We start from the raw sequence: 21,075 nt of genomic DNA on the forward strand, positions 1-21,075 counted from the left end.
CTTTGTGTGTTTATTTTCTTATTTTTTGAATTCTCTTTGTGAAATTCTGCTTCCGATACTACCTCTTATATTCGAGTTTGAGAAAATGATATGAGCAATTTAACATAGATAGAATTACTTTTTTAATACTATTAGATTACGTGAACAATAAATATAACTAGTCAATTGACAACTTACTACAATAAATTAAATTACACTAATAATATAAAACCCATTAACATTGTCATATAAATTAAATCTTCTTTCATTTATGGAGATATATTGTTGGGTCAATATAAGTATGAGTATCAGTGTGAATTTTTAAACTACTCATAAATTATAAAATAAACTAAATTAAGTTATATATATTAACAATATAATTTTTTATATTATTAGAGTATATTTTCTATGAATTTAACTAGTTAAGTTGTTGTAACAAATTACTTATGTTTATTTTAGGCTATCAATTAAATAAAATTACCTGTCATTATTTTTAAATAAATAAATATCTTTAACACAGTACATAGAATTTAAACTTCTTTTATAGCAAATAAAATCCTTTTAGCTTCGTCTAGATTCGTTTTATATTGACACTATTTTAAAGTCAAAATTGTTATAAAATAAAGACACTAAAGTAAAGACAAGTATAGAGAGAAACTGATATATTATTCAAACTTCAAACTTATGTACATAATGAACTGAAAACTCCTCTATTTATAGAAGAAAGGAAGCAGTGCGAGGCTTTTCAGGAAGCAGCTGCAAGGCTTTTCTTTAGCTGCTTGTAAGCTGTCTGCATGAGCTACTTGCAACCTGCCTGTTTAATAAGAAGCTGTTGCAAATCATTTCATTGAGCTGCTTGCAACCTGCCTGCATCAGCTGCTTGTAGATAAACTTCAATAGAGTACTGAATGGATAATCTTCTTCAGGAAGATTATCTATAGCGGAGTAATAAATGGACATCCACAATATAATTATTTTCATAACACTCTTCCTTGGATGTTCATTAAAAGGTATTGTGCCTCGTTAAAACTTTACTAGAAAAAAACCTTGTGGGAAAAAATCCTAGTGAAGCAAAAAAGAGTACACATATTTAGTAATACGCATTGCTAGCTGCCTCATTAAAAACCTTATAAGGAAAACCCTGTGGAAAAAAATCTTAGTAAGGAAAAAAGAGTACATCGCGTATTTTACTCCCCCTGATGAAAATTTTGTTTCAAATATTTGAGTCTTCGCATTCCAATCTTGTATACCATCTTCTCAAAAGTTGAAGTTGGTAAAGATTTAGTGAATAAATCTGCCGGATTATCACTTGAATGGATTTGTTGCACATCAATGTCACCATTTTTCTGAAGATCGTGTGTGTAGAATAATTTTGGTGAAATGTACTTCGTTCTATCTTCTTTTATAAATCCTCCCTTCAATTGGGCTATACATGCAGCGTTGTCTTCGTATAAAATTATGGGTCTTTTCTCACATTCCAAACCACATTTTTCTCGAATAAAATGAATTATTGATCTCAACCATACGCATTCCCTACTTGCTTCATGAATAGCTATTATTTCAGCATGATTTGAAGAAGTAGCTACAATAGATTGCTTTGTGGAGCGCCATGATATGATAGTACCTCCACATGTAAACACGTACCCGGTTTGAGATCTAACTTTATGTGGATTAGATAAATAACCTGCATCTGCATAACCAACAAGATCTGCACTATCTTTGTTAGCATAAAATAAACCCATATCAAGAGTTCCCTTTAAATATAGCAATATATGCTTAATCCCGTTCCAATATCTCAGTGTAGGAGAAGAACTATATCTTGCTAGTAAATTAACAAAAAATGCTATGTCAGGCCTTGTAGCATTAGCAAGATACATTAGTGCACCAATTGCACTGAGATAGGGTACTTCGGGACCAAGGAGTTCCTCATCCTCTTATGGAGGTCGGAACAAATCTTTATTCACTTTAAGTGATCGAACAACTATTGGTATACTTAATGGGTGCGCTTTGTCCATGTAAAAGCATTTTAAGACCCTTTCTGTATAGGTAGATTGATGGATAAAGATCCCGTCTGCTAAATGTTCAATTTGCAGACCAAGACAAAGTTTTGTCTTTCCAAGATCTTTCATCTCAAATTCTTTCTTAAGATATTCAATTGCCTTTTGGAGCTCTTCTGAAGTTCCAACAAGATTTATGTCATCAACATAAACAACAAGTATAACAAATTCTGAAGCCATTTTCTTTATAAAAATATATGGACAAATAACATCATTTATGTAAACCTCTTTCATCAAATATTCACTGAGGCGATTATACTACATGCGCCCAGATTGTTTTAAACCATACAAAGATCTATGTAATCTGATTGAGTACATTTCCCGAGATTTTGAATATGCTTCAGGCATTTTAAATCCTTCAGGTATTTTCATGTAAATTTCATTATCAAGTGACCCGTACAGATAAGCTGTAACCACATTTATTAGATGTATTTCAAGCCTTTCACGTAAGGCTAAACTGATGAGATATCGAAATGTTATGGCATCCATAACTGGTGAATATGTTTCTTCATAATCGACTTCAGGTCGTTGTGAGAATCCTTGTGCAACAAAGCGAGCCTTGTATCTTTCAACTTCATTTTTATCATTTCTTTTTTGCACAAAAACCCATTTATGACCAACTGACTTTATACCAACAGGTGTTTGGACTACTGGTCCAAAGACCTCTCTTTTAGCAAGTGACTTCAATTCCGATTGAATTGACTCTTGCCATTTTGGCCAATCAGATCTTTGTCGACATTCTTCGACAGATCGGGGTTCAAGATTCTCACTATCTTGCATAATGTTAAGTGCAACATTATATGCAAAAATATTATCCACCACTATTTCAGATCGATTTAAATTAATCCCATCACCAGTAGAACTTATTAAAAGTTCCTCACTCACTTGAGTCTCGGGTTCATTGATTTTTTCAGGAATCTCAGAACTAATCAGATCTTGGGTCTCTTCAGGAGATCCCTTCGTAATATTATTTTGATCATTTGTCGATTTTCTTTTTCTAGGATTTCGATCCTTAGAACCCAAAGGTCTACCACGCTTCAGGCATGCTTTAGGTTCACTAGCTCTCATGCTAGTAAATGCGTCTGGCATTTGATTTGCTATATTCTGTAAATGGATGATCTTCTGGACCTCCTGATTACATATAGGGGTACGTGGATCAAGGTGAGATAATGATGAAACTTTTCACACAATTTCTCTTTTGATTTCCTTTTTCTCTCCCCCTAATTGTGAAAAATTTGTTTCATCAAATCGACAAACTGTAAATCGAGCAGTAAATAAATCTCCCGTCAATGGTTCAAGATAGCGAATAATAGAGGGTGATTCAAACCCAATATATATTCCTAACCTTCTTTGGGGGCCCATCTTACTACGTTGTGGTGGTGTTACTGGCACATATACAGCACATCTAAAAATTCGTAGATGGACAATATTTGGCTCATGACCAAAAACTAATTATAACGGAGAATATTTATTATAATGTGTTGGTCTGAGACGGATAAGTGATGCTACGTGCAAGATAGCATGGCCCCAAACAGTAGTGGGCAATTTTGTTTTCATAAGTAGTGGTCTTGCTATCAATTGCAGTCGTTTAATAAATGACTCTGCAAGGCCATTTTGAGTATGAACATAAGCTACAAGATGTTCAACTTTTATCCCAACTGATAGATAGTAATCATCAAAAGCTTGAGATGAGAATTCTCCAGCATTATCAAGGCGAATAGCCTTTATAGGATAATATGGGAATTGTGCCCTTAATCGAATTATTTGGGCTAATAACTTTGCAAATACCAGGTTGCGAGATGATAGTAGGCACACATAAGACCATCTTGAAGATGCATCTATTAGGACCATAAAATATCTAAACAACCCACTTGGTGGGTGAATAGGTCCACATATATCCCCATGTATACGTTCTAAAAAGGCAGGGGACTCAATGCCAACCTTCATTGGTGATGGTCTAGTGATCATTTTGCCTTGATAACAAGCATTATAAGAAAATCCATCATTTGTAAGAATCTTCAGGTTCTTTAATGGATGCCCACTTGAATTTTCAGTAATTCGTCTCATCATTATTGATCCAGGATGGCCCAAACGGCCATGACAAAATACAAAAGTATTTGAATCAGTAAACTTCTGGTTTACGATAGAATGTGCTTCAACTGTACTAATCTTTGAATAGTATAAGCCAGAAGATAAAGTTGGTAACTTTTCTACAATGCATTTCTGGCCAGAAATATTCTTTGTAATACAAAGATATTCCACGTTCATTTCATCTATTGTCTCAACATGATACCCATTTCGGCGGATATCTATAAAACTCAACAAGTTTCTTTGGGACTTGGAGGAGAACAATGCATTGTCGATAATAAGTTTTGTTCCGTTAGACAGAAATACAGTAGCTCTTCCGGAGCCTTCAATTAAACTTATATTATTAGAAATTGTTGAAACATTTGCTTTTTTCTTATGCAAATAAGAAAAGTATTTCTGATCTTTAAATATGGCATGAGTTGTTCCACTGTCAATTACACAAATATCTTCGTGATTGGTCTTTGATCCAAATATAATTTGAGGATTATCTATATTCTTCAAAATGACATAAACAAAATAAATATAATAGTAAACATCATTTTCAAAGCATAACTTTTATTTATGTACAACAATTACATAACTATACTATCTACTACAAACAACAAAAATTAAAATATTTACATTTTTACAGATTCACTACCGATCACATGACTTGTTTCTCCTTCCGGGAGTGCAAAATAATCAGCTACATCCAAATGCATGAAGTCTAAATTATCTTCAGAAATAAAATTTGCTTTAGCATTTTTCTCTGTCTTCTTCAGGGAGGCTTGATACAGATCAACCAGGTGCTTTGGCGTACGACATGTACGTGACCAGTGCCCTTTTCCTCCACATCTATAGCATGCAATTTCTGGCTTTGCTGCTTGCACCACTTCATACTTTTGTTTCTTCCTTTTTCACTGCTGTTGGTGAGGAGGGTTCTTTGGTACATTGTTATTACCACGATTAGAGTTTCCTCCCCGACCATGGCCATGACCACGACTGGGGCAACGTCCTATTCCACGCTTAGCTTGGTGGAAGTTCGTCTCATTCACTTCAGGGAATGGACAAGAACCAGTAGGTCGGCTTTCATAATTTTTCATTAATAGCCCATTATGTTGCTCGACTACAAGAAGATGTGAGATAAGTTCAGAATACTTTTTGAATCCCATCTCTCGATATTGCTGCTGCAGGAGCATATTCGAGGCATGAAAAGTGGTGAAAGTTTTCTCCAACATATCATGATCAGTAATATTGTCACCATATAGTTTCAATTGGGAAATAATTCCGAACATAGCAGAATTATAGTCACTGATAGATTTAAAATCTTGTAACCTTAGATGAGTCCAATCATAACGTGCCTGTGGAAGAACGACCATCTTCAGATGGTCATATCTATCTTTCAAATTATTCCACAGTATGACTGGATCTTTAACAATAAGATATTCTATTTTCAGGCCTTCATCAAGGTGATGGCGTAGGAATATCATTGCTTTGGCACGGTTTTGGTTTGATGCCTGATTTTTATCTTTGATGGTGTCTGCCAGACCCATCGCATCAAGATGAATTTTGGCATCAAGCACCCAAGACATGTCGTTTTTGCCCGATATATCCAGGGCTACAAACTCAAGTTTAGAAAGATTTGACATTATTTAGAAAAAGAAAGTTCGTACCTCTGATACTTTCAAAGTATTTTCTCGAGATGGCAGAGTCTCGTGCTGATAACGTGTTATAAAATAAAAACAGTAAAATAAAGACAAGTATAGAGAGAAACATATATATTATTCAAACCTCAAACTTATGTACATAACGAACTGAAAATTACTCTACTTATAGAAGAAAGGAAGCAGCTGCGAGGCTTTTCAGGAAGCAGCTGCAAGGCTTTTCTTTAACTGCTTGTAAGCTGTCTGCATGAGCTGCTTGCAACTTGCCTGTTTAATAAGAAGTTGCAGCAAATCATTTCATTGAGCTGCTTGCAACCTGCCTGCATCAGCTGCTTGTAGATAAACTTCAACAGAGCGGAGTAATAAATGGACATCCACAATATAATTATTTTTCATAACAAAAATTTAATTTATTGCCTTTTTTCGAAGTATTACTCCTTGCTGTTTTTATTTTTCATTTTCCCTTTAATATATGGGAAGTGTAATATTTTTCTTGAATACAGTGTCAACAAGAAGAGATAACTAAATATTAAATAGAATGGTAGTTACTCCTTATGTCGCCATAGCTCTCCAACTTTACACAATCTTCTTTTCTCCTCAGAAATTGTAGTAAAACTGTTTAATTGGATAATAATTGACCATAAAATTCTGGTTTATAGAAAAAGGGTCCATATTTTTCATATAATTTCAAATCTTGCAGCAACTTCTGTTTTGGAACTTCTTCCGAACCCAATGAACTTGGCACTCAAGTGACAGCTCGTAAAAGGGTAAAGTTTGGAATTTTCCGTGTTTGTGATTTCCCAAATTCTACTTATTGTAGTCAATTTTTTTCTCAGTTAAAATTGCTGTTAGATATTGACATACATGTTTCATGTGCTGCTTGCTTCCTGTTCGAAGAAAGTCCTAAGAGATGTTAATGTTGTTAGAAAGTAAATATCTTTGCTTTCTGAATGTCTCCGACTCTAATATTTGCTTGGCTACTTCTCTTTTTTGGCTTTCCCTTTATCTTGCAACTTTGATTTCTTATTTTTGCTTTTGATTACTCATTGTCATTTCAAGTTTCCCTTGTGTGTTTAGCTTAATTTTCTTGTTGATTAGAGAAGCCTTAGATAGTCAGTGCTACTTTTTTTTGCGTGTTGGGAAGATAAACAATTCAAATGGAGTAGCGCGGTCAGTCAGGATGCATATAGCCGACCAAATTTGTTTGGGATTGAGGTGTAGCAGTTGTTGTTCTTGTAAAATAAACTTGCGATGACTTTGATAGTGTATTCTCCCAACATGTTGTGATCTTTCTTTCAAAATGACAATGTGCTGGAGAGAATTCTAGAAAATCATCCTACTTGTCATTATTGTTTGTTGCTTAAATGAATTTGAAATTGCTAAGGAAAAAAAAACCCTTCCCTTATTCAACTCTATGGAGTAAACACTGTCTTTTCTTTTACACCTCTTCTGTTTGATCAGTTCAGAAGACTGGAGCAAAAATGTTATCTATAACACTTCTCTCGCTATATCTATTGAGTAACAAATTCTATTGTTGAATAATTCTATTGACTAAATAAAGCCAACCCCTTCCCCTCTTTTATCCCAGCTTATAAGGGGGATAATCCTTTTGAGAGCTGAAAGCAAATCATTGCTAGTTACTTTTGTTTTCATGAAGCGGGGTTAGCCGGTGCAAAAAATATGTCATTGAGGTGGTGGATAACTTTTAATCACCTAAATCTTGTACTCGTATTTGGTGCAAATTTTGTTGTGATTATAGTTCATTGATGAGACTTGGTTAGATAATTAGTTTGCTCTTAATTATTCTTTAGCGCATGTAGCAGTCTTTTTTATTGATTACTTGCAATGCTTGATGTTGCAGTTTTATAATTTACATGATGGCAAAGAAAGCTGAATATGTATTCCTTGAAGAATGGCTATGCAGCAGCAGTGGCAACCACGAGAATATGATGTTGAGACATCCTTCTTCGACATCAGCCCAAACTATCATCCGAGCATGGGCTGATCTTAGGGACTCCCTTCAAAATAAGTCATTCCATTCAAATCACCACCAATCTCTAAGGACACTCGTCAATGCGCAGTTCTCTCTTTATATTGCTGATCCACAAGCAAAGCTTCTTCTATCTATTTTGTCCTCACAAAAAATCTCCCTTCCGCAGGAATCTTATCCTTTATTTGTCACGCTTCTGTATATTTGGGTTAGGAAATCTTCTAGACATTCTCCTGGGGTCATTGATTCAGCGGTGGAGGTCCTCTTGCACCTTTTCTCTGGACATATTCATTCGAACAAAAGCTTATCTTTCTTCTCTGAAGGTGTTCTCCTCCTTGGTGCTCTTTCTTTTGTACCTTCAGCATCCGAAAAATCTAAAACGGTCTGCTCGAAATTGCTCTGCCAGCTCCTTGAAGAAGATTATAGATTGATCCGCTTGTCTGAAAGGGCAATCCCCAATGTTCTTGCAGGAATTGGCTATGCTTTATCTTCTTCTGTGAACATTTATTTTGTTAGAGTTCTCTGTTGTTTAATGGAATTGTGGGATAAAAGTGATGGTCCTTCTGCTAGTGTGTCTAATGGGCTCATGGTACTGCATCTAATGGAATGGAGTTTTTCAAATTTTATCAATTCCCACTCTACAGACAAGATTGATCTTTTCAGTAGAGAGGTATTGAAGAATACACGACCAACATTCTCTTTGTTTGCTGTAGTCATGGCTGCTGCTGGAGTATTACGAGTCATCAATAGATCTGAACAGAAAGCATTAATGGAGTTTAAGACTTCTGCAGAGGGACGTATCGAGATTATTGCGCATGGTTTAGTTTCTAGTGCCAGAGATGCTGATTATGCTATCGTTGAGCCAAGAAACTCCTTTTTGTTACAGTGTCTATCATTAGCTTTATCTAAAAGTGGTCCATTTTCTTACCAAGCTCATGTGTTTCTATGCCTCACTACAGCATTGCTGACTGAAATCTTCCCCTTGCCACGTATTTATGTCAAAATCCAAGAATCACCTTCTGGAAACTTGGTGAGATTAGTTCTCAATGAGGTCCAGCAACATCTAGACACCATTATTTTTAAGGAAGCAGGGGCCATAACTGGTGTTTTTTGCAATCAGTATGTCTTGGCAGATGAAGAAAACCGAAGTGCTGTAGAGGATATCATATGGAATTACTGTCGGGATGTCTATATGTGGCATCGGCAGGTTGCTTTGATGCTTCGAGATAGGGAGGAAGTGCTATTAGAGAATCTGGAAAAAATTGCTGAATCTGCTTTCTTCATGGTTGTGTTCTTTGCCTTGGCAGTAACAAAGCACAAGTTAGTTTTAGGTGCTCCCCAAGAAATTCAAATGAGACTTTCAGTGAGGATATTGGTTGCATTTTCTTGTATGGAATATTTTCGCAGAATGCGTTTGCCAGAGTATATGGATACGATTAGAGCAGTTGTTACAAGGGTTCAGGAGAATGAATCTGCCTGTGTCTCATTTGTGGAATCTCTTCCATCTTATGATGATATGACAAACCAAGCTGGTTGTGAATTTTTTTCCCCTGCATGTTTGTAATTGTCAGTATGTTTGTTCTATTACAGTCTTTCACAAAACAGTACCTTTTTTCCTTGCAGTACCTTCTAGCTTTCGGAAAATGGAATATTTGTGGACTACTGATGAAGTGCAGACTGCTCGGATATTATTTTATCTGCGAGTAATCCCAACTTGCGTAGAATGTATACCAGCCTCTGTATTCCGCAAGGTGCTGGCTCCAACCATGTTTCTGTATCCTGAATCTGATGGATAGATCTAGGAACAAGTAGGAAAGCTAAACCTGGTTGAATTTATGAAATTTTCTTAATACATTTAACCAGATACATGGGGCATCCAACTGGGAAAGTGTCTAAAGCCTCACACTCAGTGTTTGTCGCTTTCATGTCCTCTGGGAAGGATGGTGACCTAGATGAAAGAGTTACATTAAAGGAGCAACTTGTATTCTATTATGCCAAGAGATCTTTAGAGGTAATAAAAGTTATCAAAGTTAATTGCTGTGATGCTTGAACTTGTTTTCTGATTTAACTGAAAGTTTAGGGATACCCTGGGATTACTCCTTTTGAGGGACTCGCTTCTGGAGTTGTTGCATTGGTTAGACATCTGCCTGCTGGAAGTCCGTCTATATTCTATTGCATCTCCTGTCTCATTGAAAAAGCTGATAGCCTTTGTAGTTCAGTCGATACTACTCCAAAAACTGACTTGTGGAAGAGTTGGGATGGAGAGTTGGAGCCTTTCAAGCAGATGTTGGATTTGCATTTACGTCTCCTTTCTCTTGTTGATATACAGGTAAATGGCAATAATGTTTGACTTCAACTGGGAAACCTAAAGCTAGGCAGTTATAAGTAAATCATAAGGGACTTCGTGCTTTTTATTGATAGCAAATACTCAATATGAGTGCTACTTCACTTTAACGGTTTAACTTCTTGTTTCTTCGCTCATTTGAAAATTTGGGTATTTGGAATAAATTGTAGGAGCTCTTTCTTGAATTCAGATAGAAGCTTTCTAAAATGGAAAAAAGAAAATGGAGAGATGCTTCAACTATGCAAATGCTGATTTGTCTTAGGTTTCCTAGCCATGGTTTATGCCCACTATGTCAACATAATGTACTTGAAATGGCAAATAAAAACATTTTCTTGCTCTCAGGTTCTGCCTAGTTTGATGAGGTTACTGGCGCAGTTGGTCGTTAGATTACCTTCCAATGGCCAGGATATGATTCTCAACGAGTTATATCAACATGTTGCAGAATCGGATGATGTTATACGGAAACCGACATTGGTTTCATGGTTGCAGTCACTGTCTTATCTTTGTTATCAAAATACTAGCAAGAAAACACCAAAAGGGGTTGCACAAGTAATACATGATTCCATGTCAGGGACTACGGACTCATTAAGCATGAATAAAATCAGTGCACGTCTATAAATCTGACTACGGACAATTGAGGTATACTATATATCTGACTCTCATTACTTGTGCTTTCATACTCCTTTAAGCTGCAGCTTGCCTTGGTTTTGGCTCCGGTGAAAATGCTTTGGGCCAAGACAAAGGCAGATCTGTTGAGAAAGTTCTTTTTTTTTTTCTCGATAAAATCTGTTGAGGAAGTTGCTAGACTTGCAATCCACATATTTGGACTGGGTGCATACCCTGTAAGTGTAACACGGGAAATCATCCCATTATTAATAATTATTTACCTTATCAAGAAAATGTAAGTGCAACACGTTAGTCATGATAGATAGTTAGCTGTATGTATTGTAGCTTTAGCCTTCTATACCCAAAGATCATCTGGTCATTCAGCTAACCTATAAATCATCTGAGAGAGAATTTGTGCACTAATTGGAGTTGATTTTACTGCCAGAACAAGTGTGCTCTGATTATTTGGCTTTTCTCCTCATACAAGGAATGATAAATTTTTCGGCCGGTATTTTTGTGAGAGACCAGTGCCGAAGTTATTGCTATTCGGCTTTAAATTTATGTAGAAGTCATTGACTCAAACTGTTAATTCCACCTTGGTGTATTTTTAGTTGAGATAATTTTAGCTTTGGCCTATTTACCTGAAGTTGGTAATATTACCAAAATAAGAGCACGTATCCACCATGAATCATTGGTCACTTGAGGTTTCATGACATGAATAAAACACACAATTGTGGACATTGATTATGCAGGATTAATGCGCACCAGATATTTGTAAGATAAGGTGAATGTGGAAGATTTTGGCTTCTTTAATCTGATGAGAATGCTCATTGTCTGAACTGCATTGACTTGCAATATCGTGCATAAAGGAGTAGTAGGTTTTATCGCATTGTTGGTTATAACTGGTATTACAGGGAGCATTAGGGAAGAATGCTGACTACTGATTGATTTCTCTATGTAGCAAGAAGCAACGTGACAATTACTTACAATTATAAATTTCACACAGGAGTGAGGATTATGGAATGTGTTTCTGAAGTTATATTCTGCATATGCCCTTCATGCCTATGTGTTTCTGAAGTTATATTCTGCATGTGTCCTTCATGCCTATGTTTTCCGTATCCTTTCCATTCTTGAAATTTCGACTCATAATTATCAGGATCTGTTGCTAGTAATATGTTCACCATTTAAATCCAGAGCAAATTCAACATTCAACACTTAGGGATGAGTTCTGAGTGCTGCCTCCAGATCAGTTTCTGTGGACCCATAAACCTGTGTAAAATGCGTTGGCTTCTGCCCGTGGCTGCATCCCTTGAAGATTTACCCTTTGTTCATGAAGACTTGTGTGTGCTTTGAGATGGTATCGACACAAACTTGACCATCAGATTCAGTTCAGCAAGAGGAAGTATGCTGCAGGGTGAAGTGGCGGTTGCTCCTTTATACTAACTTCTGGCTCTCATTATCTCGCCTACTACTTGTTTTACTTGGTATTTATGTCTGGATTGTGAAGCAGCTATGTCATTGCTCATTCCGCAGTGGATAGTGGCCTCTCTTCCTCCAACAAATTAATGCTGGAATAGATTGAAAATGTTTTAATATAGACATCATACAACTTATGGACTATACGGTTTTCTGTTTGATTATTCTGAATTAGGAATATTAGTTTGTTAGCAGAAATTTTTGGCAAACATTATGAAGCGGTTCTTCCTCAGCTCACTCTTGTAGGGGACTGGAGACTTTCAGAGGTGTAGGCTTAATTGGCTTTCACTTGGTGTATATATATATCCCTTTGCTCTTGAATAAATGCCCCAATACCGAATTCAATGTGTTTTGACTCATTTTATTTCGTCTTTCTTCCAATTCTCATATTTGTGTGTGACCATATTTTGGCAAGAATGATATTTTATGATATTTAGTGAAAGTTTAATGATTTTGTTGTTAGAAAAATAAATTTGATGATTTTTCTGCAAGTATATTACTCCATCCATTTAAAAAAGATTATCACTATTTTCTTACTAGTTCGTCTAAAAAAGATTTGTTTATTTTTTATATTTCCTTAATGAGAAATATTTATAGTCACACAAATGCTATGACTTATTTAAAGTCATAAGTTTCAAAAGCTTTTATCTATAAAAATGTTATGGCATGTTTAAGACTTTCAGAGGTGTAGGCTTAATAGGGCATTATAGTGAGATATTTGAAGTTCTTCAACAATTTTGATAACAGGAAGCATTTTGATTTTATAAAGGTTAAGCGTTTTTTTGGTACGGCTGTTTCCCAAAAATAAGTCACTCACCAACCAAAAATGAAAAAAATAAGTGATCATATTATTCATTTACTCCATTTAGCACCAAACACACCCTTAATCAAGAACCAATAATATCTTCATTTCTGTTCACTTTCTTTCTTCTATCTACCAAAAATCCTCTACTTTTTAGTACGGACAATCTTCTATAGCTGCTAAAATCCAGCCATAGGAAGGAGACAAACGGGAGGGATGTGTACATTAGAGAAGAGAGGCAACATCTTCCTCCTAACCTTAACTGGCACTGATGAGCACCGTTTACACCCCAACCTTATTGATTCCCTCGCCGCCGCTCTCCGCCGTCTCCGATCTGAATCAGCTTCTTCCTCTTCCGCTTTGATCACCACAGCCCAAGGAAAATTCTTCTCCAATGGTTACGATCTTAAGTGGGCCTTAGTTGACAAAGCTCGCCCACAACTCATGTCTAAGAAACTCCGCGCTCTTGTCTACGACTTAATCACCTTGCCTATGCCCACAATTGCTGCTGTCACTGGACACGCATCTGCTGCCGGCTTTATCTTCGCCCTTTCGCATGATTATGTTCTTATGCGTAAGGATCGAGGGTTTCTTTATATGAGTGAGCTTGATATTGGGTTTAAGATACCCATTTGGTTTTCGGCTTTGTTGAAGTGTAAAGTTGGGTCGCCGGCGGTTTGGCGTGAGGTGGTGTTGAAATCGGCTAAGATGACGGCTGAGATGGGAGTTGAAATGGGGATCGTGGATTCGGCTCATAGTGGAGCAGAGGAGACTGTGGAGGCAGCTGTGAGGTTAGGTGAAGAATTGGTGAGCAGAAATTGGGATGGGAAAGTGTATGCTGATTGTAGGAAAACTTTGTATGTCGAGCTACTAAATTCTCTTGGTTCTGATGAGACTGTAGGAGATTATGGCAAGGAGGAGGAGCCAAACAAGAATCTCTCAAGGCTCTGACTGATCAGAAGCGGATTCAAAATTTGAAGTTTATGAGTAAGTTAATATTGCAGTAATGATTGGGTTCACGCTCAAATATTTATAGATATTTAGTGGATTTCTTAATATATATATATATATATATATATATATATATATATATAGTCTAGAAAATCCTAGTGGTTTCACGTGAACAGGTAAGCTAAGCAAAACACTAGATCCTCCCATATGTACTTGTCCAACCATGAATGATTGGTCACTTGAAGTTGTAACATGAATAAAACAAACAATCGTTGGATAATGATTATGCAGGATTATGCGCCCCACAAATTTGTAAGACAAGGTTAATGCTGAGTGTGGCTTCTTGAATCTGATGAGAAAATGTTCGTTGTTTGGACTGCATTTACTTGCAATATTGTGAATAAAGTAGTATGAGGTTTTATTGCATTGTTGTTTATTCATAAACTGGTATTACAAGGAGCAATTAGTAACGAATGCTGAGTAGTGACTAACTTTACAAATACAAGTTACAATTATAAATTTCACGCAGGACTGAGGATTATGGATTGGCTTTCTGAAATTATATCATGCATCTTTCCTTCAAGTCTATATTTTCTGGATCCCTTCCATTTTAAAAATTGCCACTCAGAATTATCAGGATCTGTTACTAGTAATAAGTTTACTGTGGCAAACCAGACAAATTCAACATCCGCATCAAAAGGATGAGTTCTGAGTGCTGCCTCCACAATCATCAGTTTGTTGTAAAATGTGTTAGCTTCTCCTGGTGGCTGCATCCGTTGAAGACTTACCATTTGTTCGTGTAGAATTGTGTGTGCTTTGAGATGGCGCGGACACTAATTTCAACATCAGATTCAGTATAATGAGGGAAGAGGAAGTATGCTGCAGGGTGAAGTTGTGTTTTCTCTTTAATACCAGCTTCTGGCTAAGGAAATTGCGCCATATGTTGCTCGTGGACACTTGGTTAAGGCTCCCATTATCTCGGCTAGTTCTTGCTTAACTTTGTGTTTAAGTCTAGATCTGAAGCAGCTTTTCCATTGCTCATCTTGTAGTTGATTGTTGGTGTCTTTTCCTCCAACGAATAAACGCTGGAAAAGATTGAATATTTTGTAATATAGACATCATATGACTTCTGGACCATACGATTTTATGTTTGATTATACTGTATTATGAATAAGTATTATTTTGTTAGAAGAAATTGTCCACAAACGTTGTGAAGTTTACTTCCCTCAGCTCCCTCTTGTAGTAGGACTGGAGACTCTCAGAGGTGTAGATGTAGTTGGCTTTCCCTTGGTGTATGTATGTGTTTGCTCTTGAATAAATGCCCCAATACCGAATTCAGTGGCTTTTGACTCATTTCCTTTCGTCTTTCTCCAATTATCAAATTTTGTGTGAAAGTAGTGAGTTTTTGTTTTCTATTATCCTCCAACTCGAGAGACAAGGTAGATTCAAGATTTGAACATTATATATTCGAGCTTGGTATTTTATCAGAATTCATTCAAATTTTCGGACGAAATCTATTAGGTGTACTTATCTAGTGACTTTTCTTAAGTGTATATATTAAGTTTGGGAGGAACCGTAACCTATTTGATCAAAATTCTCCAAGTTAAAAATATTTTTTTTTAATATTTTTTTTTTTGTAGTGTTTGGTCAAACTTTTTGAGAAAAAATATATTTTTGAGTAGGAATAGAAACATAAAAAAAAATAGTTCTCTCCGAAAAGCACTTTTTTTTGAAAAACACTTATAAAAATACAAGCACTTATTTCAAAAGTTTGGCTACTAATTGTTTCTAATAAATTAGCCACACCCAAATTTATTCTCAGCAATTCTCAAAATCAGCGCTTGGCCAAACAGGCTATAAAGCAATCTGTGAGAAGTGAGAGCTCTCTGCATTGTGAGCAGAACCAAGACAACCAAAAAAGAAGAGAAAAAACTTGATGTAAACTAGTTATGATATTTAAGAATTCATTTCAGCCGGGAATCATGAGAGTGGCAGTGCCACGTTGTGGAATTCCATTATTGAAGCCTGTCAACAAATTCCCCTTCTTCTCTTCCACCCTTTCGCCTAAAACTTGTGCTCGAACCTTCTCTGCGAAAATGTCAACAAACCCACCTTCTCAACTTACCCACACAATCAATCTTCCAGCCCAACTCAATCAACCCGTTTCTATTATCGCTGCTCCCGGCGTCTCCAATGCCCAGTTCAGGCAAGTCCTTTCACTCGCTATTTCTTTCTTTTCTGTTTCTGGGGTTCTATTTTTAGCATTCAACTATTGTAATTCACGCCTTAATATAGTATTTGTAGTGAAGTTTTTGGCTTTTTTTATGTTAAAGATTGATCATTTTTCTTGGCATGAATGACTTGTTTTGGAGTCCGTCCATTTATTCTTTCTTTCTTTCTTTCTTTTTTCTTTTTGAGTGTTCTATGTCTAGCTTTCAGCTAATATAATTCACGCTTAATTTGGTATTTGTAGAGAGTGTTTTGGAAGTTTTTCATGATTTTGAAAAAAATGGATTTTTTTTTTACATGTTTAAGATTAAAGCATTCTTCTTGCCTCTTGCCATGGCTTTGTATTAACTGAGCTGTTTGGAAGTCCTTCCATTTGTTATACCTTTCTTTTTTTCTTTTTGGGGTTCTAATTTTAGCTTTCAACCTATATAATTCACACTTAATATGGCATTTGTCTTGAGGGTTTTAGAAGTTAAAGACTTTCTGAAAAGAAAGGAAGCTTCTTTTATGTTAAAGATTAATGATTTTTCTTGGTATGGCTTAGGATTAAGTGAGCTGTTTGGACGTCCCTCCATTTGTTATATCTTTCTTTTTTTCTTTTTGGGATTCTAACTTTTAGCAAGCAACTTCCATAATTCACGCTTAATATAAATATCTGTAGTGATGTATTAAGAAGTCATTCAAGCTTTTTAAAAAAAAAATCAAGCAAGCATTTTTATGTTAAAGATGAATCATTTTCTTTGTATGGCTTTGTATGGAGTTTGAGTGAGCATGTTTGGAAGTCCCTCCAGTTGCTATATTGATGTGCCATTTTAGCATTCAACTTATGCATGCTCACTATGGCATTTGTTGTGAGGTTAAGTAAGTGTTTCAAGTATTTCGGGAAAAGGGTGAAGCATTTTTTTTGGTTTGGCTTTGAATTAAAATGGCTGTTTGGAAGTCCCTCCAGTTGCTATTTCTTTTTGCTTTTTTCCTTTCTTCTAGGGTTATGTAATTTACTCTTAATATGGCATTTGTAGTCAGATTTCTGGAAGATCTTCAAAAGAGGAAGCATTTTATGTAAAGGTTCAGACTTTTCTTACTATGGCTTTGGATTGAGTGAAATATCTATTTCCTTGTAGGAATGCTATTGAATCCTCATTGTTTAAGCAGTGGTTAAAGAACATACAAGCTGAAACAGGACTGCTGGTTAATGGAGCTATGTCTTTAAGACAAGTTCTTATTCAGGTCTCAATCTCAAGTTGTTCTTTTAAAGTATGAAGATTGTGACTTTTATTTGTTCACTAGCTTGGATGAATTACATTGTTGCCAGAGCCCTTCTAAATTTATTAAAAATTGGATAATGCTGGAGGAAAATGGCATGTCTTTTTATCTTGACTGATGCTGCTTAACTACATTGTTGTTGAGTATATTATGTCCAATTAACATTTATTAGACCAATGAATATTTAGGTTTATTGGCACCTTATGCTCCTTAAAGATTGCCATGCTGCCCTGACAGCCTGACATGGCTGTCAGTTGTGCTCTTGCCTTCTTCATGTTATGTGTCGATGTTAAGTTGCAATATCAGTGACTGGAGACATAGTGACTAACGCCGAATTTCAATCTGTTGTCGGTCCTGCTACTGCAAGCATTAAGTTTGCTTTACAGCTGATTTTCCTTTTTATGTGTTTGAGCAGGGTGTAGATATGTTTGGAAAGCGTTTGGGGTTTCTAAAGTTCAAAGCAGATATTATTGATAAGGAGACAGGTCAAAAGGTATCTGAGTAGAATTTCCCATCCCATTTATGTAACTCATTCAGTCGGACAATGAATAGATACTTTTAAAGCTGTGGTTTCCTTAATTTATTTTGTTTATACTGAGTCTTTTGTCCAAGTATCTTAGAGCGACGGAAAATACAGTACTCTTGACATAGCTTGTCATTACTAACATTACAATGATTTGTGTCTTCCATTTTCTTTTTCCTAGCTTAGCCTTGGTTGCGACAAGGGCAATTTCTTTTCAGTCACTATTGCTTCTTTTGTGTGTAGGTTCCTGGTATTGTCTTTGCACGGGGTCCAGCTGTTGCAGTGCTAATCCTTTTGGATTCTGAGGGTGAGACGTATGCTGTGCTTACGGAGCAGGTAGGTCTTCCAAGTTCCAACCATCAACTCCTCTGTTTATATAACGTTGAAAAGTATCTCACAATACTGATTAGGTGAGGAAATCTATGAAGGTTCTCTACCTCTATTACCTTTTTAACTCTAAAAAACTTTCAAATTGTTTGAAAGGTTAGGGTACCTGTTGGGAGGCTAATTTTGGAATTGCCAGCAGGAATGCTGGATGATGACCATGGTGACTTTGCTGGAACAGCAGTTCGAGAGGTCTCTCTTTCCTCTCTATCAAAGCATTATCCCCTCCCCCACCCCAAATAATCCAGGCAATATGATGCCGAAAGCTATCACATATTCATCCATGCACAGGCATTTCATGTCAGAGTTACTGTTTTCTGGTCACAGATGATTTTCTTACAGTTGTGTTTGCAACCGAGTATTCAGAGAGGAGTGAATAATCAGACGGAAGCACTTAAGTTCCAAAATTTATTTTAGATCTAATGGTGTATATGAGAAATTACAGTGGCTTTAATCATTGTGAAGGTCCGGGGTTGTTGTATGGTCTCGTTCAGAAATGTTTCATAGAAGGCTGGTATTTGCATTGTAATTGTCTATAAAATGTTTAAAGAGGGCTCGTATTTGCTTTTGCAAAATATTTGGGTCACAGATAATAACGTACAAACGATGGATGCTGAAGGATTATGGTAGGTTGTGCCAGGCATTGTCTTGTCACTTTTTGGTAGCTGTTGCAGGGATATTCCGAGTAAGGTGACTAATATGCTCACAGAGACTGAATCAACAGGGAACACCGAAGATTAAGTAGGTGTCGACAGTCAATCCCAAGCAACTGAGCAAGTGTCAACAATGAGTTAATTTGTCAAAATCTCAGGCATTAATGTAATTTTGAAGGCGATAGTCAAGTCTAGATTTGAACTTTATGGTAAAGTCTTAGTCGTCAAACTATCATTTTTAAGGTGTGCAGGAGATTGCAAGTAGCCAACTTAACAGCAAGAAAAGGAATAATCATGTTACTAGCCCATATAGGCTTTTGTACCTGGTTGACGACAGCCCGAGGTACAAGGAAATAGAACACATGAATCTTCAAAAGATGAAGTAAAAATTTCTCCAGATAATACAATGAGCCAATACTTCAGCATATGCTGCAGTTGACTCATTAAGATACATACAGAGTGAATATGAACTTTCTCAAAATTTTCTAGACTGGGGAAAGCTGTTCCCTTGTTTCGTGGCTCAATTACATAGTATATTGGTTTATTATTGCATAATGAACTGGATTCCTCTTATTCTGTCCTTTCTCGACTAATCAATGGAAGTTCCTTCTTTTCTGATGAGTTAATAGAATCCAGAAATTTGCTGATGTTTGTGTATGTGTGGCTCTACTGATCCTTATAGGAACATTGTAACTTCCTTTTGACAAGCAACTATCTGTTTTACATATTTGACAACTTAGTTGCATTATACTGTATAATCAAGTGCTGCTTTTGAATACTTATGGATGTGCATATATATCAGTGGATGGCAAAATCGGAGAGTTTGACATTGCTATTTGGCCGAACTTCTAATTTAAGTATCTGATCTATATGTCTCAGGTTGAGGAAGAAACTGGAATACACCTGAATGTTCATGATATGGTCGACCTCACGGCTTTTCTTGATGCATCGACTGGGGGAAGAGTTTTTCCTTCTCCTGTAAGCTTCCACCATCTTCTATAAGACTCAGACTAATCTGACCACATGCTCTCTTGGATTTTGAATTATGGGAACAATAAGTAGAAAAATTTGCATAAACAGCTAGTTTCTGCTAAAAAGTATATGAAAGGGTAAATGTTATAGTTGCTTCTAGCCTCGTATTTAAAGAATGTTGACGGTTAATACTTCTAGTGGTCAGTAGTTTCAATTCATTGCACTACTTGCTCTAGTGTTAGGAACCTGGAATGACGTTGGATACTGCTCCATGCGCACTGAAATTATAAATTTTGCGAACCTTGCCCCAGTCATGGTTTTTCAGCATAGTAAAAATTATAATCGGCATGGAAAAGCTGCCATTTTCTGGAACAGCAGTAGCTTCTTTCTCGCATTTCAGATTTAAAAAAAAAGGGCAGCTTAGTGCACTGAGCACCCACTATGCACGAGGTTCAGAGTAGGGTGACTACATCAGGTCTATCGCCTTACGTTGGGTCTATATTTCGCATTTAAAAGATGGGGACTTTTCATTATTATTTCTGCCTTTTATGTTTCTCTAACACTATATTTCTGTGATTTTGTTGTTCTTTCGATGTTAGGGTGGCTGTGATGAGGAGATCAGTTTGTTTCTATACAGAGGAAATGTCAGCAAAGAGAAAATCCAACAACTGCAAGGGAAAGAAACTGGACTACGAGACCATGGGGAGCTGATTAAGGTGCATGTGGTTCCATATGATAAACTGTGGCGTGCCACAGCTGACGCAAAGGCTCTGACCGCAATTGCCCTCTATGAGATGGCCAAAAGAGATGGGCTGCTGCCTTGAGTTAATATTTTCTCTCCCATTTTTATCTCAATTTACTTTATTGTTTGCTTGGCTGAATAGGTGATGGTATATCTTAGGCAGATGACTTCTACATTATGGGTATTCCTAGGCGAACACTCCTGGCAACTGCATCTGTTGCTTAGTTTTGAACTTTTGTACATAGACACACAAAAGCTGTTTTGCATAGAACACAATTTTATCATTTCGAAAAAGATAATAAAAAAGGGAAAGAGGAGATTGGTCCTTGCACAGTTAACGGAAGTCCTAAAAAATGACAAATGTATTAACTCT

At 36.4% G+C, this 21,075-nt stretch overlaps 3 protein-coding genes across 8 annotated transcripts; all 3 read left to right on the forward strand.

The window, feature by feature from the left end:
* Positions 1-6,262: 6,262 nt before the first annotated feature.
* Positions 6,263-12,542, forward strand: LOC107828100 (uncharacterized). 4 transcript variants are annotated; one of them, XM_075245310.1, is made up of 7 exons: positions 6,263-6,534; positions 7,629-9,289; positions 9,381-9,531; positions 9,621-9,768; positions 9,838-10,086; positions 10,444-10,740; positions 11,864-12,542. In XM_075245310.1, exons 2-6 carry the CDS (start codon positions 7,642-7,644, stop codon positions 10,717-10,719), a joined length of 2,472 nt encoding a protein of 823 aa, XP_075101411.1. In that variant the 5' UTR covers positions 6,263-6,534; positions 7,629-7,641; the 3' UTR covers positions 10,720-10,740; positions 11,864-12,542. The 4 variants fall into 4 exon arrangements, with proteins under 4 accessions (XP_075101411.1, XP_075101410.1, XP_075101409.1 ...); XM_075245309.1 differs by having other exon boundaries at positions 11,902-12,542; XM_075245308.1 differs by lacking the exon at positions 6,263-6,534 and adding an exon at positions 6,574-6,696.
* Positions 12,543-13,059: 517 nt separating this feature from the next.
* Positions 13,060-15,289, forward strand: LOC107828098 (enoyl-CoA delta isomerase 1, peroxisomal-like). Of its 2 annotated transcripts, none has more exons than XM_016655352.2 (2): positions 13,060-13,972; positions 14,466-15,289. In XM_016655352.2, the coding sequence occupies exon 1, from the start codon at positions 13,202-13,204 to the stop codon at positions 13,934-13,936; it is 735 nt and encodes a 244-aa protein (XP_016510838.1). In that variant the 5' UTR covers positions 13,060-13,201; the 3' UTR covers positions 13,937-13,972; positions 14,466-15,289. The 2 variants fall into 2 exon arrangements, with proteins under 2 accessions (XP_016510838.1, XP_016510837.1); XM_016655351.2 differs by having other exon boundaries at positions 14,612-15,151.
* Positions 15,290-15,750: 461 nt separating this feature from the next.
* On the forward strand, positions 15,751-21,040 carry LOC107828096 (nudix hydrolase 14, chloroplastic). 2 transcript variants are annotated; one of them, XM_075246620.1, is made up of 8 exons: positions 15,751-16,146; positions 17,189-17,230; positions 17,318-17,392; positions 17,844-17,921; positions 18,195-18,287; positions 18,435-18,527; positions 19,868-19,966; positions 20,560-21,040. In XM_075246620.1, exons 1-8 carry the CDS (start codon positions 15,886-15,888, stop codon positions 20,782-20,784), a joined length of 966 nt encoding a protein of 321 aa, XP_075102721.1. In that variant the 5' UTR covers positions 15,751-15,885; the 3' UTR covers positions 20,785-21,040. The 2 variants fall into 2 exon arrangements, with proteins under 2 accessions (XP_075102721.1, XP_016510834.1); XM_016655348.2 differs by lacking the exon at positions 17,189-17,230 and having other exon boundaries at positions 15,755-16,142; positions 17,287-17,392.
* The last annotated feature ends 35 nt before the right edge of the window (positions 21,041-21,075 follow it).

Source organism: Nicotiana tabacum, chromosome 23 (assembly GCF_000715075.1).
Source record: "Nicotiana tabacum cultivar K326 chromosome 23, ASM71507v2, whole genome shotgun sequence".
Lineage (NCBI taxonomy): Eukaryota > Viridiplantae > Streptophyta > Magnoliopsida > Solanales > Solanaceae > Nicotiana > Nicotiana tabacum.